The sequence below is a fragment of the Orcinus orca genome, chromosome 2, assembly GCF_937001465.1.
Source record: "Orcinus orca chromosome 2, mOrcOrc1.1, whole genome shotgun sequence".
Taxonomy (NCBI): Eukaryota; Metazoa; Chordata; class Mammalia; order Artiodactyla; family Delphinidae; genus Orcinus; species Orcinus orca.
This window is the reverse complement of record NC_064560.1, coordinates 62,334,415-62,361,049: the sequence shown is the minus strand read 5'-3', so window position 1 is coordinate 62,361,049 and position 26,635 is coordinate 62,334,415. Positions and strand designations below refer to the sequence as shown.

The 26,635-nt window shown below is 52.3% G+C and overlaps 2 protein-coding genes across 4 annotated transcripts in view; both read right to left on the bottom strand.

Moving 5' to 3' along the window:
• Positions 1–611: 611 nt before the first annotated feature.
• KIF7 (kinesin family member 7) lies at positions 612–17,408 on the bottom strand. Of its 2 annotated transcripts, XM_033402843.2 has the most exons (19): positions 17,312–17,408; positions 14,667–15,006; positions 13,219–13,419; positions 12,447–12,840; positions 11,706–12,216; positions 11,086–11,202; positions 10,281–10,508; positions 9,227–9,366; positions 8,719–8,834; positions 8,267–8,419; positions 6,805–7,007; positions 5,524–5,721; positions 4,999–5,124; positions 4,629–4,805; positions 3,305–3,520; positions 2,377–2,583; positions 2,013–2,211; positions 1,781–1,927; positions 612–1,577 (listed from the first exon to the last, which is right to left on the bottom strand). In XM_033402843.2, exons 2-19 carry the CDS (start codon positions 14,992–14,994, stop codon positions 1,204–1,206), a joined length of 4,035 nt encoding a protein of 1,344 aa, XP_033258734.1. In that variant the 5' UTR covers positions 14,995–15,006; positions 17,312–17,408; the 3' UTR covers positions 612–1,203. The 2 variants fall into 2 exon arrangements, with proteins under 2 accessions (XP_033258734.1, XP_033258735.1); XM_033402844.2 differs by lacking the exon at positions 17,312–17,408 and having other exon boundaries at positions 4,629–4,802; positions 14,667–15,819.
• Positions 17,409–19,160: 1,752 nt separating this feature from the next.
• Positions 19,161–26,635, bottom strand: part of PLIN1 (perilipin 1) — a 27,338-nt gene continuing 19,863 nt past the window's right edge. For both annotated transcript variants that reach the window (XM_004278253.3, XM_033402849.2), the window contains one exon: positions 19,161–26,628. In XM_004278253.3, coding sequence (XP_004278301.2) covers positions 26,287–26,628 — 342 coding nt within the window. In that variant the 3' untranslated portion in view covers positions 19,161–26,286. The remainder of the gene's footprint in view (positions 26,629–26,635) is intronic.

Below are 26,635 nucleotides of genomic sequence, written 5' to 3'. Positions count from 1 at the left end.
ACCAACGGATTAATCTCTAAAATATACTAACAGCTCATACAGCTCTATATAAAAAAAAAAAAAAAAAACCCAATCAAAAAATGGGCAGAACAGCTAAATAGACATTTCTTCAAAGAAGACATACAGATGGCCAAAACGCACATGAAAAGATGTTCAGAGAAATAAAAATCAAAACTACAATGAGGTATCACCTCACACCAGTCAGAATGGCCATCATCAAACAATAAATGCTGGAGAGGGTGTGGAGAAAAGGGAACCCTCCTACAGTGTTGGTGGGAATATAATTTGACACAACCATTATGGAGGTTCCTTAAACAACTAAAAATAGAGCTACCATATGATCCAGCAATCCCACTCCTAGGCATATATCCGGAGAAAACCATAATTTGAAAAGATACATGCACCACAATGATCACTGCAGCACTATTTACAATAGCCAAGACATGGAAGCAACCTAAATGTCCATCGATAGAGGAATGGATAAACACATGGTACATATATATGATGGAATATTACTCAGCCATAAAAAAATGAAATAATGCCACTTGCAGCAACATGGATGGGCCTAGAGATTATCATACTAAGTGAAGTAAGTCAGACAAAGACAAATATCATATGATATCACTTATATGTGGAATCTAAAAAAATGATACAAATGAACTTATTTACAAAACAGAAACAGACTCACAGACTTTGAAAACAAATTTACAGTTACCAAAGGGAAAAGGTAAGGGGAGGGATAAATTAGGAGTTTGGGATTAACATATACACACTACTATATATAACACAGATAATCAACAAGGACCTACTATATAGCACAGGGAACTCTACTCAATAATCTGTAATAACCTACATGGGAAAAGAATCTGAAAAAGAATGGATATATGTATAACTGAATCACTTTGCTGGACACCTGAAATTAACACAACACTGTAAATCACCTATACTCTAATATGAAATAAAAATTTTTTAAAAAGCCAGAAGGTAGCAATTGGGTATTGCAGCTTAAAGGAAATGAATGGTAGGAATCTGCATCTTTTTTAAACAGTTCTGGTCTGTGGCCCAAATTTGTTGACTCCAATTAGAAAAATCAGGACCTGATTTAGAGTTTGAGGTAAGGACTCCTTCACAGAAGGGAGCATTGACATCACAACTTTCAGCAGGCTCCAAAACTCCCTCCAAGCCCAGCTCTGCCCCAAGAGCCTACAGGGGGTTTTTTCTGACATCAATCATCCCTGGGCTGGTCCTTCGCAGTTCCCGCCGGGGCTTGGGCAAGGGCCCGAGGTTCCGGGGCAGACCCATCTCACCCACAGGTAGCATCCGCCCCACCAAGGGTTCAGCGGCCTCCCGCTGCCGTAGATCCTCAGGGGAACCCTGCTCCTCGCTGCACAGGCTCGAGCGTTTCCATGTCAATGGTAACGGGGCATGTACCAAGTCCCGCATCTCCTCACGGGGGCGGGGCACACCCTCAGTGATGGGGGGCTGCCACAGAGGCTCAGGTGCCGGGTGGGGCTCGTCTTCACTTCCAGGGGCTTGTCTGTTCTCCGGGCACAGGGTCCTCTTCTCCCCACCTGTCACTGGGAATAACAACATCCTTGTCAGAAATGGAGCAGCAGCACCTTCCTGAAGTCCTAGCTTTCCAATGCCCCAGTGCAATAAGCAACATGTGAAATGACCCAAGAGCTGAAGTTAGAGTGGTTTCTAAGCTTTCTCCAAAACAAAGAAAACCTGACGTCAGGGCAAAGCATTGGCCAGCTTGGTGACAGCACATAACAATTACCCCTGCTCTGGCCCGCAGCATTCAAACTACTGAGCTTCTGTTTCAGTTCCTGGTTGATCCACATGTGGCGGCCCAGCTCCTTCTCCAGAGCCTGAATTCTGGTCTCATACTGCCTCTTGCTGTCTGCTAACCCTTCACCAAGGTGGTCTGGAGGGAAAAGGCAGAAACAGGTGGCAAGGGGCTATGGGCAGGCAGCAGTCACCACGGCCTTTGGGGCAGGCCTGGGCCTCACCTCGACTCTGCTGGAGGAGGAGCTGGATGTTCTGCTCATGCTCCTTCTGTTGCAGGGTCAGCTGGCGGTCCATCTCCAGGCGCTGCCGCTCTAGAGCCACCTCCAGCCAATAGACTAGCCTCTGCTGCTCCTCCAGCTGCATCTCCAGCTCCGAGAAGGCAATCTGCTGCTGGTGCTGCTCCTCTCGGAGCGTCACCACCTGTCCCAAGGCCCAGCCAGGCTCAGCCCCAGTGCCGGCTCCCTTCAGCCAGGGGATCCTCAACCAGGGGCAGCAGGTATTTGGCCAACTAGCCACCAACATCATCAACCTTCTCCCACTGAGTTCCAGGAGGAGGAGTCAGGGGCTCGTGGGCCAGTGACCCACCTTGTCAAAGTACTTGCAGAGTAGGGCTCTGGTCTCCGAGGATGAGAGGTAGCTGAGCTTGGCCATGAGGTTCATCTCGCACTGGGACAGCAAGGAGGCCGAGGCCCGCAGCACCCGCTGGCGGCACGTGATGGCCTCGTTCTTGTACTCGATGGCAGCATCCAGGGCCTCGATGGCCTCGTCCAGCTGGAACAGCGTCCGCTCCTCCTGCGGGGACATGGGACGTGTGGAGGTGGAGCGCTGGCTTCCTGCTCCACGGAACGCCCGCTCCCTGAACAGGTCCCGGGCAGGCTTGCAACAGTCACACACAGCCATGACTCAGCCCGTACGTGTCCCCTCGTCCTAGCGCAGAGTCAGCACATGGAGAGAGGGGCCCCTGGCCACTACGGCAGGAACAGGGACACTTCCATCTCAGCCTCAGCCCGGCGGGGTACAGGAGGCTGGGGCTCGCCAAGAGGCTGCCCTCTGGAGCACATGGCCTCTGGCGTGACCTGCACTCGGGAGACCCTGCACTGAAGGGAAGGCGTGCTGGGACCACAGAGGCACCCAGGATCTCTGCTGAAGTCCGCTGCTCTTAACATGGGCTTTCTCTGCTGTCAGGAGGGCAAACCTGTGTGGCTGAGGTGTGCTGACGTGGTCCCAACTCTCATCCCACGTTAGGGAGTTGAGAGGTGTGAGCTCGTGATACATACACGAGGTCAACGTGCTGCAGGACGCGGAACGAGTCCAGAGTCCAGCTGGGCGGGACCGAGGGCAGCCAGGCCCCAGCCGTGTGTCCCAGACATGGGGGCTGGAGCGGTGGGGGGGAGGGCCAGTTCTGTGCGTTCTTGGTGGGCTAACACCCGGGAGGAACGCGTGCGTGTCCAAAAGCAGCAAGGCCCGCAACCCAGCGTGGAGCAGGCAGCCAGGGCCAGCCCGCAGGGCGCACCTCAGGCGACAGCAGGCTGCCCTGCCTCAGCTTGCCGTCAATCTCCAGCCGCTGCTTCAGCAGCGTGTCCTTCTCCTGGCGCAGGGCGTCAATCTCCCCACGGATCTGCTGCTGGCTCTGGGCGCTGCCCTGCCGCAGCTGCCCGCTCTTCTCGGAGAGCTCCTTCTCCAGGTGCTCCAGCCGGCTGGACACACGCACAATGTCCTCGTTGAGGGCCTGTGGGCGGCACAGCTAGCGATTAGGGAAGAAGCAGGCCCCATCCTCCCCAGGGCGACAGGGATAGCCCAGCCCCACCACGAGATGTTGAGGAGTGCTGCTCCACGGGAGGCCTGACTCTCAGCTCTGCATAAGCCGGGGAGTGGGCACCTATGGGACCCGAGCCTCTGAAGAGGGGCCCCCAGAGACGGCCTGGAAGGAGGATACAGACAAGCTGAGGAAAGGGCAGTCCTGACAAGGAGGGAACAACCCGGGCAGAAACAGAGCGGGATGGTGGTGGCCTGTTACGGCGATGACGTGACTCCAGCTTGCGATGGGAATTATGGGAAATCAGTGGCCAAATCCCAAAGGCCCTTCTGGGAACCTGATGTGGGAGGAAGTAAGGGCTCTAGTGGCCGAGGGAAGTTCCAGATAATCCAGCTGAATCCTCTTGGACTCCATGAGGGCAGAAGTGAGTCTGGAACCCTGTGGGAATCTAGCCTGAGCACCCGCTCCTGGAACAGGCTCTGGGCTTTGTGTGTGACATACGCCTTCTCTGATCCTCATGACCACACTGTGATTCCATCTGACAGAGGAGGAAGGTATGGCTCAGAAGTTTCCTGCTCAAGAGGAGGCAATGAGCAGAGCTGGGTGGGGCCAGGTTCGTCTGCCTCCAGTGCAGTGAAGGCTCTTCCACTCTGGCCATACCACCTCTCATACCTGTGGTTCCCTGTTCTGCCTGCACAGTCCAGAGCAGGTGGTTAATGAGGTAAAATGAATTGTGGGATAGATACTTGGAGAGGTTCTTCTACCCACACAGCAGCACCTGCATCACAGACACCCTAAAGCCCTAGAATTCTTGAGAGATCCGTAGGATATAGCCTGACCTGGCTGGAACTTACCTGGCAGGGACATCACCTAGAAGAACCGCACCTGTCTAGAACTCACCTGGCAGTGTTATCAAATGGAGAGATCTCACTTGGAAGGACCTCACCTGATGGAATCTCACCTGGCAGGACCTCACCCGGCAGAAACTCAACTGGCAGGCTCTCTCCTTGCTGGACTTCACCTGGCAGGGCCTCCCATGGCAGGGCCTCATCGGGTAGGGCCTCACCTGGCAGGACCTCACCTGGCTGGACCGCAGGCGCTTGCTCTCCAGCCCCGTCTTCTCCTGCATCAGGGCCTCCTTCTTGGCCAGGATGGCCTCCCGCTTGTGGAGCTCCTCCCCTAGCTCCTCCAGCGCCCGCCGCTGCTGTAGGACCTTCTCCATCTCCTGGTCCAGCCACTTCTTCTGCTCTTCAATCTTCTGAGGGACAGTGGAGGCGGGGAGGGAACTCAGCTCTCACCTCTGGCTGCGTGGGTGGTGCAGGCGGCCACCCAGGTCAGGTGGGGAGAATGGTGTACCCACCATCTGACCCCCCGGGGACTCTAGCAACTGGCCAGGCTGCCCAGCCAGGCTGTGGGTGCCCCTGGGGGTGCAGGCTCAGCCCAGGCCCCACCTGCTGCTGCTCCAGACTGACAACAGAGCCGTTGCTGCCGCTGCGCCGCTTCCTCTGAAATGCCGCAATCTCTTCTGTCTTGATCTTCAGGATCTTTTGCTGCTGCTCGTGCTTCAGCTCCAGCTCCTGGGGATGTGCAGGGTGAGAAGCTCAGTGGGCAGGGCCGTGAGTGGTACCCGCATCCTCCCAGAGCTGGTGATCCCCCAAGCCCAAAGGAGTGCCTACACTGCTCCCAAGACAGCCCTGTGCAGCAACCCCCAGCCTCGCCACCCCCAAGTCTCGCTGGGGACCCGCAAACAGAAGCAAACATTTGCAAGACGCCAGTCCCCTTATATAATTCATCCTACTGAATTCTCACCCTAGCCCTGAGTTTCCCATAACTCTCATTTTCAAGTAAAAAATCAAACTCAGGGAAGCCAAATGAGCCGCTTTATAAGGTCACGTGGCTGTAAGTGCTCCCCTGGCTGTGTGCCCCGCCTGGCCTCCTGGCTGGGACACAGGCACCCCACCGCCCAAGCGCCTGACCTTGACACGGTGCTGCCGCTTGTTCATCTCTGTCTCCAGGCGCCGCTTCTGCTCTGTCTCCTCACGAAGCCGCCTTTGCAGCTGCCCCTGCTGCTGCCGCATGAGCTGCACATTCCTCTCCAGCTCCTGCAGCCGCTTCTCGCTCTGGGCCGACAGCGACACCAGCCGCTCTGTCGCCTGTTTCTTCTCCTTCAGCACCTGGGACCAACACAGCCTCTGCTGGGCCACGCGTGGGGGCTGCCGAGAGCCTGGCATGGTGCCGGGCACTCAACAAGGGCAGGCAGGACAGAAGAACGGCGCATAGAGGGACAAACAGAAGGGAAAACAGGCAGATGGATGACGGACTAATTAAAATATCAAAATTATAAGAATGTCAAGCTACTACGACGCTTATTACGTACTAAGCGCTACATCAAGTGCTCTCAGTATACTAAATGATCCTAACAATCTGATGAAAAGGTTTTAAAGGTTTCCTACTTAACAGATTAGGAAACTGAGGCACAGAGAGGCTAGGAAACTTGACCAAAGACACATAGCTAGTAAATGGCAGAGCTGGGATTCAAACCCAAGCAGTCAAGGCTCCAGAACCTGTGCTCTTAATCACTCTACTGTACGGTCTCTTGGACACCTGAACTGAGAAAAGAAGGAATGAATAATGGATGGACAGCTGCAAAGAAGAATGGATGGCAGGGTGGGTGGACAGACAGATGATGGGATCATATAAAGGTAGAAAACAGGATGGACAGATAATGCAAGGGTCCATCAAGGGGAATAGAAAGACCAATGAATAGACACATAAACGGACAGTTAGTCATACCAACTGATAAAAGGACAATCGGATGGATGGATTAGATAGACACATGGACTGATGGGTGGACGGACAGAGGGATGATGGTTTGGAGAGGTGGGTAAATGGAGAACTGGAAGGGTAGACAGATGGAGGGAGGTGGGAGGAGCTGCAGGAGAGAAGGCTGGTTTCTCCCGATGCCCACCCCTCACCCTCACTGGTCTCCTAGATGGTCTTCGGGCAGGCCCCACCTCCCTGCCTCTGCTGTGTTTAAATCTGAGCCGACTCCCAGCACCGCCAGCTTCTATCTAATGCCAGCCTCACCCTGAGAGACCAGGAGGGCGTTAGTGCCACCAGCCGGGGCTGGGGCACGAGGGCCTGAGCACCCACAGGTTCCACAGTGAGCTTGGGCTCCAGGGCTCACATGTCTTGATTCCAGAACCCCAGCCTGGGAGGCTGCAACCACCACCCCCAGGGTCCGGACAGGTCAGTACCTGCACTTGGCTCTGAGCGGCAGCAACCCTCTTGCGGAACTCCTGGAGCTGTGAACACTCGCTGGCGTCCTGGGGCTCCTTGCCCTCAAGCTCCCGCAGCTGCCTCTGGCCTTCACTCAGTTCAGTCCGCACCCGCTCTGCCTCCTGCTCCAGCTCCCGGATGCGCTGGCTGTGCTGGCGGTTCAGGGCCTGGGCCGCCTTCCCTGGAAGAAAAGGCGAGGGTCGTGTCAGCACAGCCCCTCTGCCTGAAGAGCATTGTAGTTCATTCCCCTGGGAGCTTTTCCAGACCTCTGTCAGCCGTGGACACATACATGGATTTTGCCACAACTCTGTACCCCTAGAACTGTGATTTACTTAATATTTTTCTTTAAATTGACACATTTTTTATATTAGCCTTATCCATAGCAGTGACCCAGGGAAAATATGGGTTTACTTGTTTTACTTTTAACTAACACATGCTAAAGTAAATATGTAACTTGAGCCTGCATACAACTAAGCCTCTAGAACTAACTTCCATTTGTAGGAAATATGGAGGACAGAGGGACAAGCTAAATGACACCACAGGAAGCTAACAGACAAAACCCAGAACATTTGGAGTTTGGAACATTCTATAGGATGACTGTGTAAAGGTGAGAGAAGGGAGATTTCAGAGAACTAACGTGCAAATATAATGTGTGGACAAGACCGGAGCTGCACACAGACACTGCTGTAGAGCTGCTTCTGCTCTGGGCATTGAAAGGGCATGAGTTCTGTTAGATGTGCTAATGGCATTTTGGTTAAAATGTTGAAAAAGAGGCATACTGAAAGGTGTAAGGATGAAATGACATGCTGTCCTGGATTTGCTTCAAAATATTTCAGCAAAGAAAAAAGGGAGAGATAAAACAAATGCGAGCAAAGCTTGGAAATGCTAAATCTGGTGATAGGGACTCTCATATGTCTATTTGAAATTGTTCCCAGTGCATTTTGGAATAAATAAAATTATAACTATTAAAATTAAAAAGCTCAACTAGTCACCACCGAAAATCATCCCCTGCTCGTTCACCAGTATCACCAGTAGTAGACGTAGATGATCTGGGGACGCTGTTTGCTCCCAAGGACCAGGAGATTCTGTGCCCAGTGCGGTGCCTGACACACAGCAATTGATTAATAATATTGGGTTGGCCAAAAAGTTCGTTTGAAAACCCGAACGAACTTTTCGGCCAACCCAATAATAAGAACTAATGCTTCCTGAAAGCCAGCCTAAGCACTTCACTTGAATTAGCTGATTTCAACAACCTATAAAGCAGGTTCAGTTACTATCTCCATTTCAGAGAGGAGAAAACTGAAGCACAGAGGCATTATCCTACCTGCTCAAGGTCACATATCTGGAAGAAACTGAGCTCGTTTACCAAACCTATGCCACCTGGACCCCGCTCCTAACCACCCTCAGGTGGGAGGCCAGCCCAAAAGCCCTCCCCCTCACCTGTGCGGACCAGCTCGCCTATGAGCTCCTCCTTCATGCGGATGTTGATAGCCAGCTCACGGATCTTCTGCTGGGCTTGGGCCAGCCGCCACTCAGAGGCCATGGCAGTGGGGGCCTGGTGGGGCCGAACCAGGGCCTGGCTCCCACCAACCACTGTAATAGGCTGACTGTCAGGGCCACTGTCCCAGCTAACAGTGGGGGGGAGGGAAGGGGGAGGGGGAGGGGAGGGGAGGGGAGGGGGAGGGGGAGGGGGGAGGGGAGGGGAGGGGAGGGGAGGGGAGGGGGAGGGGGAGGGGAGGGGAGGGGAGGGGAGGGGAGGGGAGGGGGGAGGGGGAGGGCATAGCCCTGGCCAGCAACAGCCAGGGGTTGTGTGTGGACTGTCCAGGATGGCCAGTCCAGGACCATGAAGGGGAAAAGGGGTCAGGACCCTCTCTGTGCCCTACCCAGCTCACCTCTGGGCCCCGGGATGGTTGCACCCAGCTCCTCCAGGCGAAGCTCTGGGCCCTTCCTGTTGAGTGGACTCCCTGGGCGGGCCCCCATCCTCTGGCTCCCCTTACTGATCCTATTCCTGGAGGGCAGAAGTGGGAGCCTGTACCCCTCCCCAGCCCAGCTACCTCCTGGGCCCAGGAGGGGAAGAGAGGCCACCAGGGTCACTGTTACCCCAGGATGTCAGTCTGGCAGAATTCTGAGGCCAGCAGCTGAGCTTAGAGGGTGCAGGGCAGCTGGGGGAACCGAGGGCCACCTTGGAGGCTGAGAACCAGGAAGTCTGGGCCCATCCCCTCAGCACACTCACCCCAGCAAGAACTCTTGATTCAGAGCCCATAGTCCCTGCCTGCTCTCCCCCAAGGGCCGGCCAGGGCGACGCAGGCGAGGGCACCCTGAGACCCCAGTGGGATCCTCCTCCTGCCCAGCCGGGGCCCTGAGCCGGTCCTTGTCAGGTGGGCCGTGGGTCCCACTCACCTGCGTGGGTGCAGGATCCGTCGGGGTGGCTCCTCCTCCCCCCCCGCCTCCTCTTCCTCTGATGCAGCTGAAGAGCCACTTCCCAGCCTCTCTCCCTCTGCCAGCAACTTGGCTCCAGCCTCCCCGCCATTTGTCACTTGCTAGGGGAATGCCAGGTTTCAGGATAGGAAGCTTCTAGGGCATTCTTCATCAGCCATCTCCCACCACCAAGTCTTTGCTCCCACCTACACCCACCTTGCATGCTCCTCACATCTCTACCTCTTCCAGCCCTACTTTACCTTCAGGATCTAGCTCAAATGACACCTCTGGGAAGCCTTTCCACTCTCAAGTCGGAGCAGGAGCTTCCTCCCTCTTCCCTCGCTCCTCCCTCTTCTCCCCCTCTTCTCTTCCCCCTCTCCACCCCTGCTCCGGCTCCCATAGCAAACCTGGCACTCCTCGGGGGACAACTGGTCCTTTCTGTCTCGTATACAGGTCATCTGCACCAAGTTTTATCTCACCAACAACGCCCTGCTAGAGTAGGGGGGCTGCATAACAGGCTTCTGCCAAACCCACGTCCTCCCTCTCCTCAGTCCCTCAGGCCTTTAGAGCTGAGATGACCCAGAGCTCTCAGGCAGATGCAGGAGCAGCCTTTGTCCAAAAGGCCCCAAGTGACAGAACTAGAAACAAGAGACCAGGCTTTAGGAGCAGATTAGAGCTCAGGAAAGAGTGAACTTGCAAAGAAACGCGTCCAAAGATGGAGAGGGTGTGGCCTCGGAGGTGATGAGCTCCCCACCCCTGGAAGTATGTGAGCTTTCCACTCCATACTGGAAGCCAGAAGTCCCTCTATAACCTCCTCACTCTGAGCGATCCCAGGTACTCCAGGGATGCTCAACGGCACCAGATCCTTCTGAGAAGCCCTACCCAAATTTTGGCCATTCCTCTAGGAACACCAGAAAGGGGCATCTCATAGCTGGTCCCATGAAAGCATGGGGTGAGGGACACATTCCCCAGCAACACCTTCCCCTGCCAGAGCCTGCCCAGGTCAACAGGCCCAGCAGACACGCCACCTCCTCACCTCTCCCCAATTCTCAGGGCCAACTTCATCTCCAGGAAGGCAGGCAGGGGGCACCATGCCCAGCACATGGGTGTGGGCACCCCCCAGGGGGGCCGTGTGAGGCCGGGGCATAAAGGACTCAGGAGGCAAGCCCTGCAAGAGCCCTGGGGCCCCCCAGCCAGGCCGCACCAGCTCCAGCCGCAGCCGCAGCTCTGCCATCTCCTCCTGCTGCTCACGAAGACGGTCGCTCTGCAAGACACGGTCCAAGTGCGGATGGGGCAACGCGGATGTGCGAAAGGTGGGGTGCAGGGATGCTGAGAGGCAGAAGTGCAGGAAACTGAAGAGCACGTCTGAGGCCACCCTGCCCTCTGTGCTAAAATGGAGGAGGGCCAAATACCTCTGACCACCTCTTGGTGTCCCTCCCACGCACACACACTGCATCAGTTCCGGTTCAAACTCACCCACCCTGCCACATCCTATCACTCCCTCCATATCCATGCCATTCACTGCCACCAGAGGGCGCCAGGAGCAATGCTGACCCAGTTACCCTGGGACAAAAGGAAAAGCCCAGCTCTGGAGTCTCATTCTGCTACCCCTCCAGTCCCACTTCCTATCCATCCTCATGACCATCCTGCACACCCACCCGCACCAATGTGTTCCTCACCTCCACACTTTTGCTCATACTGCGCACCCCGTATCTCTACCCATCCTGCCAGAACCCACCCCCCCACCCACACAGCTAACTTCCTCTCATCCTGACAGGCTCAGCTCAGTTTCACCTCCCAGCAGAAGTGCCCCCCCACCACTGTGGAAGGGGGTGCCCCACCTGCAGCTTGTACTGCTCCATGGCGTCCTCCAGCGCAGCCAGAAAGTCTCGGTTCTCCTCCTCCAGCCGGGCCACCTGGCTCTGCAGGGCCAGCAGCTGCAGTGCCCCCTCATCTTCCTATGGGGCCGGGAGAGAAGTTTCAGGGCCAGGAGCTGTCAAGACAAGCCTGCCTGTCCCTGAGACACCTCAGCCCTCTCCCTGCCCTGCCAGAGGTTCCCCTAGCCAGGCTTGCTGCTCTGCTCCAAGCCCCGCCTGCAACAGGGGCTCGAGACCCCACCTGGCCTGCAGTCCCCTCCACAAGCCATTGGGCCAGCTCTTGTAATTATTAATCATATTTTCATTAACAATAACATCACTATTATTAGGAACAACTAGCCTTCACCTGCACTTGTGACATCTTCAGTCCTTACATCACCAGGAGGTAGATACTAATGCTATCCCTATTTTACAGATAGAGACCCTGAGGATTGGAAAGTCATCAAGGTCACCAGCAGAAGTGCCTCTGAATCCCGAATGTGCTCTGCTAATGAGCAAGGGACAGGGACACAGCTAGATGTATGAAGACTTTCTTCCTTCCTCATCCCCTCCCCACCCCTAGGCCACACCTGACCCTTGGCCACCTTTCGTCCGCCGGGTCCCTGCATGGCCTGCTCCTCGGCGGAGGCACTCTCGATGCCGCTGTCGGGCCCGGAGGCAGAGCTTAGGGCGCTGCGCTCACCCTCGACGGCGCACAGCCAGTCGCGCACCTTGCGGGCGGCGGCGCCAGGCAGCCCGGGCTCGGCCTGTAGCTCGCGCAGGAGGCTGTAAGCGGCGTCAGTGCGGGCCCGGTAGCGAGCGCACTCGGCGCCAAGGCGGGCGGCGGCCGCGGCGGTGGGGCCCAGGGCGCGCCGGCCCCGGTGGATGATGCGCGTCTCCGAGCGGTGTCTAGGCGGCCCCCGCGGGCCAGCAGCTGCCTCCTCGGGCGCCCGCTCGGCCTCAGGCCGCCAGTTGACAGTGGCGCGGTTGCGGATGTTCTGGGCGCGGCTGGCGTAGTTCAGGGTGTTGAGAGTCTCGTCGAAGTCCGAGGAGGAAGGGCTGACGCAAGCGATCATCACTGTCTTGGCATTCCCGCCCAGGGAGTCTTTGAGGATCCTGAGGGCGCCAGGCAAGACGCGTTAGGGGCCCCAACGTGCCAGGTACAGACCCCAAACCGGGTCCGATCCTCGGCGTGCTTCCCCATGGGCCGGATACCTCGAACCGCCTGATGGGGACCCATCTCCTAGTCGCCTCCCCCCAACCCCAGAGGCCAGACAGCAGCTAGAACAGACTAGCGCGGCTCTTGGGGCCCCTTCTCTGTGGGCCTGCGGCCATCGGCGGCTCACCGGGTGATCTTGGAGTCCCGGTAGGGGATGTGGCTGCCACGGCGCTGGGGGTCACCCAGGGCGCTGATGACGTTGCCCAGCGCCAAGAGGCTGCTGTTGATCTGGATGCTCTCCTTGAGCCGCTCGCCTGTGCTGCCCGTCTTGAGCACCCTCTCTGAGCCCGCCAAGTCCACGAAGTGGAACTTGGAGATGAGCAGCTGGCCCGCGGCAGGTCGGGGGAGGCGGCTGGGAGCGCGCCCCCGCTGCTCCAGGGTCACGGTGAACACAGTGTGTGAGCGGCTGGAGAGGCGGTTGAGGTGTGTGGCCCCCGTGTGCCGTGCTGCATTGCCCATCTCCAGGAGGCTCAGCACCTCATCCAGGCCCTCCACGTCCACCTCCTTCACTCCACACAGCACTGTGGGCACAGAAGGCCATGAGCCCAGGGCAGGGGCAGCCTGAGACTGACAGCCAGGTGAGCAGGCAGAGCACGGCTGGTCCTCTAAAGCTCTTCCTGACTCAGGGCTCCCTTCCCCATGCCCAGGGGGTCCTGCCCATACTGGCTGGGGCTTGAGGGGGCTCCAGCTTCCCCACGCTTACCTCAATGCCTATCACTCTGGGCACACCAATGTATACTGAACTCAGTAGAGACGGGAAGCGAAAGCAAAACTTTCCAGAGCTTGGTTTCCCAGTTAGGAGGTACCCCCACCAGACAGGTAAGCCACTCTAAGCAGGTAAAGCCTCCCCAAGCCAGGTATCCCGCTCCCAGCCAGTGGTAGACCCAGGAGTTCCTCACCAACATTCCCACGATCATCTTCCCGAAGCTGGATGTCACGGCTGGCGGTGCCCACCTCCAGCAGGTCTCGGAACTCCTCCTTGTACACTTCCAGGTAGGACACGTGCACCAGACAGTCAAGCAGGTCATTCTCATCAATCAGCTTAAAGGTCTCAGCCATGGCCCGTGGGATGATGCCCTGCTCGTCCTCGTGAAGAGAGGCTGAGGAGACACCGCAGGGCCTCCTGCCACCATGCTTTCAACTGGATGTGGCACCCACAAGGCCCAGAAGCCCCTAGCAGCAGCTGGAGGATGGGGTTCCAGTGTGGAGAAGGCAGCAGCAGAGGCCAGGATGGGCTGGGCAGCCTGAGCCAGGCCATGCCCCAGGGTGGTCAGGCAGAATTTCAGAGTTGGAAGCAACCTCTCAAGGTTCAACCAATCCCTTTCATGATGTAAGCATCCCCTCCACTACATCTCTGCCAGGCGGTCAGATACCCTTTGCTTGATTACTCCTGGAGACTCATTACCATAGTCTATGCTCAGTTATCTAAAGGACCTCCTAAATTTATCCCAAGGAAGTAATAAGAGGATATTCAGAACATATTCTTCCTCATAACTCAATAAAAATGTAAACATCCTAAGTGTCCATCCTAACATAAGTTACCTTATACTCACAATGGCATGCCAGGCAGCCATTAAAATTTTTGATTGAAGAATATTTAATGATACAGAGAAATGTTCATGATATACTGTTAAAAAAATAAAACAGGATACAAAAGAATGGGTACACTATTATACCATTTTTTAACGTATACTAATTTTCACCCAGAAAGACTGAAATGCTAACAGGGTGAGTGATTTCTGAAAGGCAATTATCAAGTAAGTTTTATTTTGTGTATGAGTTTTCTGTATTTTCCTAATTTTCCACAACAAACATGTACACTTTTAAAACCTAGGATAAAGCAGTTCATGCTCTTTAAAAGGGGGCAGTTCCTTCAGTTGGCCTAAAGCATCTCTCCCAAAACTCTGCTCCAGAGCCTCATGGAACCAGCCTACTTCCCTGCTATGCAGCAGCCAAAGCATATCTCTTCCAGGACAGTTCCCCTTCCAACCACTCTGACTAGAACATGGATTCCTGACCCCCAGCAGCCATCCTAACAACCTCCAGAGACAAGCCAACTTCCGTGCCCTTCCTCCCCGTGAGGTCCCCACAGCCAGACAGCATGGTCCCATCTCTATGGAGTTGAGAAGGTCACTCACCTCCGAGGACTCTTCCTGCCTGCCCGACCCGCCCACTGACACAGCTGATCCCACTCCGGGCTGCAGATCTGTTTAGGAAACCTGCCCCTCCCCCCTCCCCCAGCATCCTCATCTTCAACAGAGAATGGCAGCAAGAGGGCAGGGGCAGAAATTCAGGAGACATTGAGGACCCTCAACAAGGGCAGGGGGCCTCAAGCAGGGTCACTCACCCACACTGGCCTCCCCCATGGTGTACGTCTTCCCGGAGCCTGTCTGACCGTAGGCAAAGACGGTGGCATTGAAGCCCTCAAAAAAAGCCTCGAGGAGGGGTTGCACGCAGGCCTGGTACACAGCCTCCTGCCCGGCGTCCTCGTCCAGCACTACGTGGAAGCCAAAGTGGCGGTCCCGGCCCAAAGTGACCCGGCCGTGCCCCGGCTCCACCCTCAGGCAGCTCTGGTGCCCGTGCAGCAGCTCCTTGGGCAGCAATGGGCGGACTCGAAGGGCCACCCTCACTGGGGCCTCCTCAGCCCCTGGCAGCCTCTGGGCCTCCAGCCCCATGTTGAGGGAAGGCTGTTCCCTGCCCTGCGAAGAGAGGAAGAGGCCCCTGCCATCAGCACCTGGACTCACTTTGCAGGTGACCTGGAGCCAGATCCTGCAGCTCCTGACCTTACAGGGATTAAAAGGGAGGGTGGTCAAAACTCAGAACATCCTCCGTGCCCCAACCTAATGCCCAGATGCTGCAAGGGCCACGATAAAAATCCTACACAGTAACATTTCATGGCTCCCATCACTGGCAAAATAAGGCCCTAACTCCTCCACCTGACATCCAAGGGTTTCTGTGTTCCAGCTGCATCCTTCCCCTGGGACCCTATCTCCTAGAAGGAAGACACACAGACACACACACAAGCAGCACCACATCAGGGATCTCTTCCCTAACACCTATTGGGTTTTCCATAGTCTCTGCCTTTGTCATCTCACATCCTCTGCTCCACCTTCTTAAAAAGAGTCAGCACAGGACAGGAATAAAGATACAGATGTAGAGAATGGACTTGAGGACACAGGGAGGCGGAAGGAGAAGCTGGGATGAAGTGAGAGAGAGGCATGGACATATATACGTTACCAAATGTAAAATAGCTAGTGGGAAGCAGCCGCATAGCACAGGGAGATCAGCTCAGTGCTTTGTGGCCACCTAGAGGGGTGGGATAGGGAGGGTGGGAGGAGATATGGGGATATATGTACACATACAGTGATTCACTTTGTTATACAGCAGAAACTAACACACCATTGTAAAGCAATTATACTCCAATAAAGATGCTAAAAAAAAAAAAAAAAAAAAAGCAGGGCTTCCCTGGTGGCGCAGTGGTTGAGAGTCCGCCTGCCGATGCAGGGGACACGCGTTCATGCCCCGGTCCGGGAAGATCCCGCGTGCCACGGAGCGGCTGGGCCCGTGAGCCATGGCCGCTGGGCCTGCGCGTCCAGAGCCTGTGCTCCGCAACGGGAGAGGCCACAACAGTGAGAGGCCCGCGTACCGCTTGAGACCAAGCCCCCACCATCAAATACTGCCAATCCCATCTTCTAAATATCAAGTACACCTGCTTCTTTCCATCCTATTACCAAAGCTCTGATCCTGCCCACCGACATCTCGACGGAATGACATTTACCAGCCTCCTCACTGGCCTCAGCCTCCCTGCACCTTCCTATGCAGCAACAGGGGCATTTTTCAGAAATGCAAATGCGCTCACATCACTCTCCTATTTAAACTCCCCCCAGAAGAGACTCCCTAATGCTCTTGAGATTCAAAACCTTAACAGGAAAAAAAAACTTTTAATGGGCCCTGCCTACCTTGACTACTTACCCCCTATACCCCACCTTTCCTCACCTTTCTCCTCCTGCAGCACACTCAGTGTTGCCCAAGACTCCTCATCCCTCCAGGCTTAGGCTGGTCCCACCTTCAGGGAGCCAGGGAGGGGCCTCTGCTCTGTGCCCCCACCACTACACACACACACACACACGCACACGCGCACACACACACACACAATGCCCTGTGGTTCTCCCATCAGCCACTGACTACTCCCTTCCCTTGCAAAAGACAGATTACCCGTCGTCCCCCCCCCACGTCCCAATCTGGGAGCTGGGAGGCAGGGACCCTCCTGTCCCCTTCGTGTTGCATCTTCAGCACCCAGCACAAGGTCCGACGCTTAATAGCTGCCCAACAGTGATGAATAATCTTCATCCAAGGAAACTTCCCCATCTCCTTCCTCCCTTCTCTTATCGCAGTCCTCACCACTCCCTACCCCCACCCCCAGGTCACAGCACTTTATTTTTCACTACTTAACGTCTCTCAGCAGCTGTAACGGTTCGTTCATTAATTCAATCATCAGCGCCTGCTGGGTGCCCGGCCCTGGGGCCACAGCGGTAACTGCCACGCGATACTGTGGGCGCCTTCGCGCACCCCTCACCCAAAGCTTTTCCAGACCCGTGCAGTCCCGGCTTCTCCGCACCCCGGCTCGGGGCACAGTGCTCCGCGCACCGAAGGCGCCCGGGGTAGGGGAACCGGAGTCAGAAGCGCCAGGCAAGGGATAGGAGCTCGCGGAAAGTTCGGAGAAGTGATTACAAATGCGAATCCAACTCTCGCAGCGTGGGCGCTAGCTCCTCCTGGCCAGGCCCATAAGGCCGGCCTCAGGCCCCCGACTTAGGAAAGGGGAGACTCCCACCCGCCCAGAAACGGACCTCCAGGAGACTGGTAAGCAAGGATGGAGGAGGTCCCCGTGCTCGGTCAGGGCTCCCCAGGCGTGCCGACACCGTGCCACCCGGTCCAGGCGCGCGCCTCCTCCCTCCCACCCCGGTCCTCGACCGCCACCCCTCCCAGGCCCACACCCACCTGCTCCGGTGTGAGCGTAGTCCCGCCGCGGGATAGTCAGGCTCTGAGCCCCAGCGCGGCGCGCGCGGATGCCGTCACCGGGACCCCCGCCCACCAAAGCATCCCGCCCCTCATCCGCAACTCCGCCCACCTGGGCGCTCGGGGGCGGTGGCGCGGGCTGCGCGGGGCGGGGACAGGAGGGGCGGGGATTGGGCGTGGCCTGGGCTGAAGTGCGGGGGCCCCTCATCCCTGGGCCCCCAGCACCGTGTGGGGGCACCCAGCAGCGCCTGGAGTCGCGAGCACTATTCGCCGAATTCTAGGGACACAGCGATCAACAAGGCCGCCCGGATTCTCCGAGCTGGAGAAGCCCACCAGCTCCTGGAGCGGGGAGCCTAAGTTTTATAATGCAAGTTGTAACAAGTGAGAGAATGAAAACTAACTAGGAGACATTTTCGTTCCGGGAGGGGAGGGTGGATTTTCTAACCCTGAGACTCCGGTTAAAGTGGCCTAAAAATCAACTACTCTTGGTTCGTTAGTTCGTTTGTTCATTCAAGTGCAGACCTTCCCTCCTTTCCGCCATTGCTACCCTTCTATCGCAGAACTCCCCACGCCCCGTCAAAGGTCAGCAAAGCCTCCACCCCTTTTTTTATCTGATTTCACTACCCCTTCTAAAGCTGAGAAGGATTCATCCCCCCTGAGATATTCGGGGTTGGGATGGGGGCCCACTCCCGGCGGTGTGGCCGAGGCCCTGGCTGCACCCTGGACACTAACACCAAGCGGTGGGTGGATGGATGAAACCACGAGGGAGCTCCTATTCAGGCCTTCTAGCATTCTAGGCAGAGAGCAGGATGGCTGCTGCCCCCTCCTGGGGGCAGCCTCGCCCCAGGGCAGGCCCTGACAAAGTCTGGCCTCACAGTTCTGGCTTGTAAGCCCCCAGGTGGGAATGGGCATGGGATCCACTGGCCCACTGTTGGATTACACTGCCACCCAGCCTTGGGTTCCTGGATGGACAACTGCCCCTAGAAGAGGGCACTGGGAGTTGGGAGCTGCTGTAGAGTTCTTAGCCAACCTCTCCGGTTGGGGAGGCAATTTTGTGGGTGAACAGCCAGTGGAAATCCTGCAGAGGTATTCATCCTGCATCTACCTGGGCAGGTGCTGACCAGGAAACTGCCCCCAAACATCTCTTCCAGCATGCCCCCCACCATCCACCCCATCGCTCAAGCCATCTTTGACTCCTCTGTTCTCCTATCTACCACCAAGCCCTGATTCCCCCTCCTCAGTAGCTTCCAGTCCAGGCAAGTCTCTTCATCCTCCACAACCTTGCTGCCCAAGCCACCACTGTCTCTTGCCTGGGCCACTGCAAAGCCTTATCACTGGTCCCCCTTCTGCCCTAGTAATGCATGCCAATTTTTAAAAAATGTTTTTAAAAAGCACAAAAGTACAGAAGGAGACAGGTAAGCATAGTCATGTTTTGGAGGGTACCCTTCCAACTATTACTCTCCATGTTGCTTAGTCCACTCAGGCTGCTATAACAAAATACCACAGACTGGGTGGCTCATAAAAAACAAATATTTACTTCTCACAGTTCTGAGGGCTGGGAAGTCCAAGATCCTGGTGATGGCAGATTCAGTGTCAGGTGAGGCCCCACTTCCTAGATGGCCATCTTTTTACAGTGTCCCACATGGCAGATGGGACAAGCTAGCTCTCTGGTGTCTCTTTTATAAGGGCACTGATCTCAATCATGAGAGCTCCGCCCTCATGACCTAATCACCTCCCAAAGGCGAGCCTTCAAATACTATCACACTGGGGGTTAGGATTTCAACATATGAATTTGGGAGACACAAACATTCAGACTATAGCACTACGATATACAAGCATGTTCATACATATATAATATATACAAATATGTTATACATATTATAACTTGTCTTACTAAACTGTGAGGTCCTTGAATGGAGTGTGCTTTATTTATCTCCAAGTCTCTCTCCCTTGGCCCAAGACCTGGCATAGTCACTCCATGAAGGTTTTTGGTCAAGTTATTTTAGAAAGAAAGGAAAAACTGTCTTTGCATTAACAGAAATATGGCTGTGGATCAATATGGCTCATATTTTCATTTTGTAGGCACAAACGACAGAGTGGTATGTAGAACATCTTTGGAGAATGAGGAAGTATCCTCATGATGGCATCTCCTTACGTCAAGCCTCCAAACTGGATACCAGACGATCCTGTCCTCGGTTCAGAGTCCTTTCTCCACTCATCCCTGTTTTCACTCTCAGCCCTAAACCACCCCTCCGCCCAAAACCAGCAGAAACTTGCATCTCCCTACATACAAAAATGCTTCCTCAGTTTTAAGACGCTCATTTTAACATTTCTGAAATTGAGTTGCATCTTGTAGTCATTGCCAAAGGAAACTTGGCACCAGGAGAGATGATATAGGAATGTCCACGTGCTGCCTGAAAGAGATGGTCTCTTCACCTCTGTGACCTCTGATGGGTTGGTTGCATTGGGAGCATCACGCATGGTTGAATTTTAATGAAAATCTAGAAACATCTTTGCGACTTAAAATGTCATTAGAAAAATCAAACTTTGAGGTAGTAACGAAACAATTTATTGTATATACAGAAGATTGCCTGTCACAAACAGGCATTATAATTAAAGGCTGTAGAAACTGCCAAGTCTCTTAGGATGGATCTATATTAGGAAATCCTCAGCCTCAAGGAGCAGAAACCACACTTTGAAGTGGCTTGAACAATAGGCCATTTGTTATCTTTGTGAACAGAGAGACCAGAGGGAGGAGGGCTCTGGGGCAGGTTGAGTCAGTGACAAGGGACCTGGCTTTTCCATTTCTCCCCTCTGCCATCACCATCAACCATAAAACATCCAGAGGGGGAAGAGAGCATTGTGTCACGCAGCACTGTCTTTGGATCAAGGGAACTTTTCCTAGGAGCCCTACCATCAGCTTTCTCTCACATCATGGCTGAGGCCTGTCCACCCCTGAAATCATCACTGACAAGGAGACAGAATAACTATGGTTGGCTTGGAATATGCACATGAGATGAATATGCATGGATGTTGGGAAGTGTGATGGTTAATTTTATGTGTCAACTTGACTGGGCTGTGGGGTGCCCAAATATTTGGTCAAACATTATTCTGAATGTTTCTGTGAGGGTGTTTTTGGATGAGATTAACATATGTTTGAGTAGAGCCGATGTGCTCTCCAACGTGGGTGGCCCTCATCCAATCAGTTGAAGGCCTGAATAGAACAAAAAGGCTGACCCTGCTCCAAATAAGGGAGAGTTTTCCTGCCTGTCTTTTAACTGAGACTTTGGCTTTTTTCCTGCCTTCAGACTCAAACTGAAATATCGGCTCTTCCTGGGTCTTGAGCCTGCCAGTCTTTGGACTGGAACTAAACCACTGGCTCTCCTGTGTCTCCATGCTTGCTGATTCAGCCTGTAGTTCTCGGGACTTGCCAGCCTCCATAATCTTGTGAGCTAATTCCTTATAATGAATCTCTTTATATATATATAAATATAAAATATATATATGTATATATAGTTATATATACAGTTGACCTTTGAACAACACAGGTTTGAATTGTGCAGGTCGGCTTATACTCATATATTTTTCAATAAATACATACTATATTACTACACAATCCCTGTTGGTTGAATCCACAGATGCAGAACTGCAGGTACAGAGGGTTGACTGTAAAGTTATGCTCGGATTTTCTTTTCTTTTTTTTTTTTTTTTTGGCCCCGTGGCCAACCAGGGATTGAACCCAGGCCATGGCAGTTAAAGCGCCGAATCACAGACCACAACACTAACAACTAGACCACCAGGGAATCTCCCTCGGATTTTCAGCTATGCAGAGGGTCGGCACCCCTAACCTATGCAGTGTCCAAGGGTCAATTGTATATATATTTCCTACTGGTATAAATTTATATACTTCCTCTTGGTTCTGTTTGTCTGTAGAACCCTAATACAGGAAGTCATCCATGATATCCACAACCACCTCCTAGAATTTTCAAAGCTAAGAGAGGCTGGTCAACTGATTCATGTATCATGAAGGACCATCATTCTTGTACCAAACATTCATCTGTTAGAAGCTGCCAGAAGCTATGACCCTTCCTACAATATATAATTCAGTTTAGGAGAAACCAAAAATTCAAGCATGTGGGAAAAGTAGGTGAAACCCCATTGTTCTCTGATATGCTATAGAACTACTCTGTTGGTCTGAAATATTCTAAAGAAGTTGGGGTCCTCAGCTGGAATGATTCAGAGCAGCCTGTTACCACACAGTCAAAAAAGATTCATTTAGACTCAATGTGAAGAAGCCTAAAACTAAACTTGGATCTTTATGTATGTAAATGTAACAAAAGGTGATCATGATCAATGAAACCTTGGTATAATTATAATTACAATTTTAAGGTACTTAAGTTTAGAGAAAAGAAAATTGAAACTTTTGTTACAATAATTTTAAAGATTTTTGTGATGTTAGAGTTCACGGGAACTATCAATGTGAACTGATGACCTTGGAAAGAAATGCCTTTTTTCTAGCTGTCACTAGTGAGTGTGCAGTGTTTTTCTGTCTATCACCAATATGCACATGGAACAATCAGATATGCATACCCAGGGTCCAAATTGTGCTACCACTATTCCTCTTTAAAAGTAGCTGATCCCATGGATTAGGTCAAGAACAGGAATAATTTTTTTGTGGTCAGAAAAAACATGCTTTTAGAATGTCCGTTGTCAGCCTAAAGGACAAAGGCCCCAACTTAAAGGGGCCAAATTGTGACAATTTGAGCATCAAAAGAGCAAATAATAATTATAGTTAATTGAAACAAGCTGAGTCTGTAAATTTTCCTTTTGTAGAATTTGACAAGCTGACTTTATTATTTGTATGGAAAAGCAAAGAGCCAGAAGTTGTAAAGCCCTCCTACAGAAGGGCAATGTGGGGGGCTTGCCCAACCAGATATGAAAACAGATTTTAAACCGTTGTAAGTCAGACAATGTGCTAATGCCACAGGAATAGATAATAGAACACATTTGGAAACTTGATCTACGACGGAACTGAGAGTCGGGGGAAGCCAGACTATTCCATACATGAGGCAGAACCTGGTCCCTCTGTTCCACCTAGATGCAAGAAAGCATCATTCAGGCATCAGACATCAACAGGTCAGAAGCTTCCAGCTGACTTCTATAAAAAACTCTTAGCCTTCCCACAGTGTACAATTCAATTAAGGAGAAACTAAAAATTCAAGAACTTAGGAAAAGTATAGGATAATCAGTTATCCATATGGAAGAAAAATCAGATTCCTACTTAAACCATACATAAAAATTAATTGAATGTAAAAGGCAAAACTATGAAAATATTTGAAGAAAATACAGGGGAATATCTTCATGACTTCATGGTAGGGAGAGCTTTAAAAACTACTCAAAATTGCAAAACATAAAGGAAAAGAATTATAATTTTGACTAAGTAAAAATTAAGAACTTTTGTTCATTGAAAGAAACCATAAAGAGAATGAAAAACCACACACTGGAAGAGGATATTTGTGATGCGTAGAGTTGATAAAGGATTGGTATCCAAAAAATATTAAAGTCTTCTAAAAATCAATGAGAAAAAGGAAAACAACCAATAGAAAACTGCGCAAAAGTTTTGACAGACACTTCACAGAGGGGAAATACAAACATTCGATAAACATAATAAACAATGTTCAATATCACTGTGATTCACGGAATTAAGTCCACAAAGAAATGCCATTATACACACTTCAGATTTGCAAAAATGATAAAACCAGACAATACCGAGTGTTGGTAAGAACGCTGAATAAGAGGACTCATATATTCTGGTGAGAATGTAAATCAGAACAACCAAGTTGGAGGACAATTTGGCAATATCTAGTTAACAATACACATACTTTATGACTTAGCAATCCCACTCTTCATCATATTCCCTAAGCAACTCATAACAATGTTTACTGCCAAAAGTATGTAATAGTAGAAATAGAGGAGCAACCCAAATGTCTGTTGACAGGAGAGTGGTGTGGCAGAGATTGCAAGTTGCCCCCCACCCCCAGAATCCACTTCCCCTCCTTTTAAGACCTCAGATTTTTAACTAGATGCCTAGCCGCCCCAAATAAAGACTATATTTCCCATCCTCCCTTTCAGCCAGATGTGGCCATGTGACTCTAAGATTTTTCTAGTGAGTTATAAGCAGAAGTTTAATTTATTCTACCCCCTTGCTCTTTTCTGTGGCTGGAATATGGAGCTGATGACTTTTTAGTTTGTATCAACATTTAAATATTTAAAATAATTTGATTAATGCATTTAATAATTTTGATTAAGTAAAAAGTGCTTAAATGTTTAGGAAAACTATGGCTAATACAATGAGCATTAAAACCCAAGTTGCAGAGATATCTCTCTCCAGGCTCAGAAGTCCTTTGGATATTAAGATCCCAGATAAGTATGGAAGAAAAAAGTGGTAAATAATTGCATGGATAAATGTATGTCTGTAATGGTTGTTTTTCCATCTCTAAAAGCTGTGATTGAGTTGGAGGTGCATTTTATGAGCTGGAATAGAAGAGAAGGGATAGAGTATTTCTCTGGAGAGGAACGTTGGCATCCCAGTGTGAAGGGGAAGTCTTCCTGAGGTCCAGAGCTACCAAAGATGAGTGTGGATGAGCCCTCACATCCACACGAGCAAGAACATGTTCTGTTGTCAGAACAGAGAAAAGTCCCACATCCAACCTGGAGCCAATGAGGCAAATTTCTGCCATTTAGAGAAGAGGCTTTGCTCTCATTTCTCACCAAAAAGTATTCAGAAATACTGAGGGCCAGGCTCAGAGCACTTTACCATCTATTTAATAATAAAAAGAGACTTATATGGCAAGCTGTTTGCTTCCTGGGCTGTCCTGTACTGGTTCCCGGCACCCTGGCTGAGGTCCAGGACAGGGTGAGGGGTCTGTGTCTGGCCAATGGGTGTTCTGACTTCTACAGTTCTCCTGGGTTGCTCCTGGCAGAAGGAGCCACAGGACCATGGAGGAGTAGACAGTCAGGAGTGTGGTTTCTGGAGCTCCAGGAAGAAAGCAGCATGGGCAGGTGAGGCCCAGGATAGCTGTGTGTTTCTCTCTACACAACCAGACCTGAGGCCAGTTCTCCAGCAGCTGCCCACAGGAACCCTGCCAGGGCTAGGCTGGTACTGCCTTCTTAGCCATGTCATATCACCTTCTGAGGGCCCCTCTTGCCAGATCCATACCCCCTCCCCAGGAAACTGCTGAGTGTGGTGTGGATTGTGAGGTTGGGTGGAGGGCCCAAAGCTAGTTCAAGGTCATGACCATGTCCATATGTGTATGTCCATCAACACTCCCCTCTCCTCATTCTGGGCATCCTCAGATTTCAAAACCACAGATAAAGGCCAAGGACTCATTACACCAAAGATCTGCCAGAGCCCAGAGTCAGTTACACGGAGCTGGACTCTTAGGTGTGCCACAGAGTGGCGGCCAAGAGGGTGCTCATGGATCTGAGGGGGACCTATAGGGGCTGAGTGTATATATATAGAGATGTCTAAAAGGACTGACAGAAGTGTCAGAATTATCTGTGCAGCTGCAGATGACAAGAAAAACTGAGTTTGGTTTGGAAGGCTACTTGGCATTATCTATCAAGGTTTAAAATGAACGTTCCCTTTCACTCGACATGTCATCATTCCAAGTTATAAATTTACCCTATAGCTATATGCACACGTCTACATGAAACGTTTGTATAAAGACATTTATTGTAGCACTGTTCGAAGGAGCAAACAATTGGAAACAACTAAAAGTCCATGATTAGGGCACTAGTTTAATCAAACATAGCACATCTATATTATGAAGCACTTACTGTGTGGCTGTTAAAAAGAGCAAGGAGGATTTATGATACTGATACAAAAAAGATTTCTAAGATGTATTGCTGAGTGAAAACAGCACTGAGTATAACCTCCCACAGCTTGTGTAAACAGTGGGGAGTATATACACATGTGCCTGTGCATGCACAGTCCGTAATCAGAAAGATACAGAAGAGACTGGCACCATGGTTGCTTTGGGGAAGAGAAACCAGGGAACTCAGGGAGGAAGGCACACTTCCTTTGGCAGTGTTTGATTTTTTAACTTATATGTATGCATTTCCAAATGTAAGAAATATTAACATTTTCAAAAATAGGGCTTGGAATGAACTGTGGCTATAGAGTCCAAATATATGGTCTATACTGTATAACAAACGATCACCACTGTCTCCCAGCACTAGGGGCGCCAGCATTCGAGAAGTGGACGGAAGGGTGAACATGCAGGTGGAAAGCAGTAAGGGTGCAAATGGAAATGTAGCTGTGAACAGGACGGTGGCGCTACAGAGCACAGGCCAGGACTCAGCCTGTGAAGAGTGTGGGGCACTCAGAAAGTGATGCTCGTAGGTATATAAACACTCAAGAGCTTTTGCACCTGATTGCTGTTCCCCTCAAAGTAGTCTTCTGAGAGCCTGTATACTCAGAGGAATCTCTGCATTCAGGGCTTAAAAATGTGCCAGGATCTACTGCTTGAACCTTTAGGGTGGTGACACGTTCACTGGTGACAAATATTTGTCTACAGAGGATGGATGTAAATACTGGAAACAGTTAAATGTCACTTGGCCACAAATTTGGTGAAAGAAGTGAGAGATCAAGTTAGGCAATTAATCTTTTGGTAAAAGTAACAAGGCATAGAATTAAAGCAGACTGCTGGTCTGATGCTTCTCAAAAATGGGCTCTGACAGCTAAGCCCAGAAAGGATGCTCAGAAGATGATGTGTGCCTTGGCAGCATCCTTGGAATGAGGCTCGGGACCCAAGGGGACTACTGGGAAGAAGTCAATGCTCATTTGGACATGTAGTTTCTGTTTGTTTTCGGGAGACAACAGCCCCAGCGCTCGGCCGGGGCGGGGCGGCGGGCCGGGCCGGGCCGGGAGCGCGATGGGGGCAGCGGGCTCAGCTCTTCTTGCGCAGCTGGCTATACTGCGTGCGGCCCAGTATGGGCTCCATGACGCTGGGCCGGAAGAAGCTGTCGCTGACCCTGCGCGCGGGCTTCTCGCGGGGCATGGCCGGCAAGGCGGTGCGCGGCGCGGCGGCCGTGTCCACCCGGTCCTCCGCGCCCGGGCCCCGAGCGCTGCGCAGGCTGCCGCGGGACTGCGCGGGGCGCGACGCGGTATCCGAGCCGGCGGGCAGCGCCCCGGACCCCCTGCGCTCCGCCTCCGGGCTCTCGGCCTCGGCAGGCGGGTTTTCGATCTCCCGGAATTCGCTCTCGGGCTCCATCAGCGACAGCCTGGGGAGCTGGGGG

Excerpts from the sequence above, each read along its gene's own strand:
- KIF7 (XM_033402843.2), bottom strand. The coding sequence starts at position 14,994 with ATGGGGCTGGAGGCCCAGAGGCTGCCAGGGGCTGAGGAGGCCCCAGTG. Across the intron at positions 12,841-13,218 it reads AGATGATCGTGGGAATGTTG|TGCTGTGTGGAGTGAAGGAG; the intron begins GTGAGGAACTCC and ends CTGTGCCCACAG. Across the intron at positions 7,008-8,266 it reads AGGCGAGCTGGTCCGCACAG|GGAAGGCGGCCCAGGCCCTG; the intron begins GTGAGGGGGAGG and ends CTTTTCTTCCAG.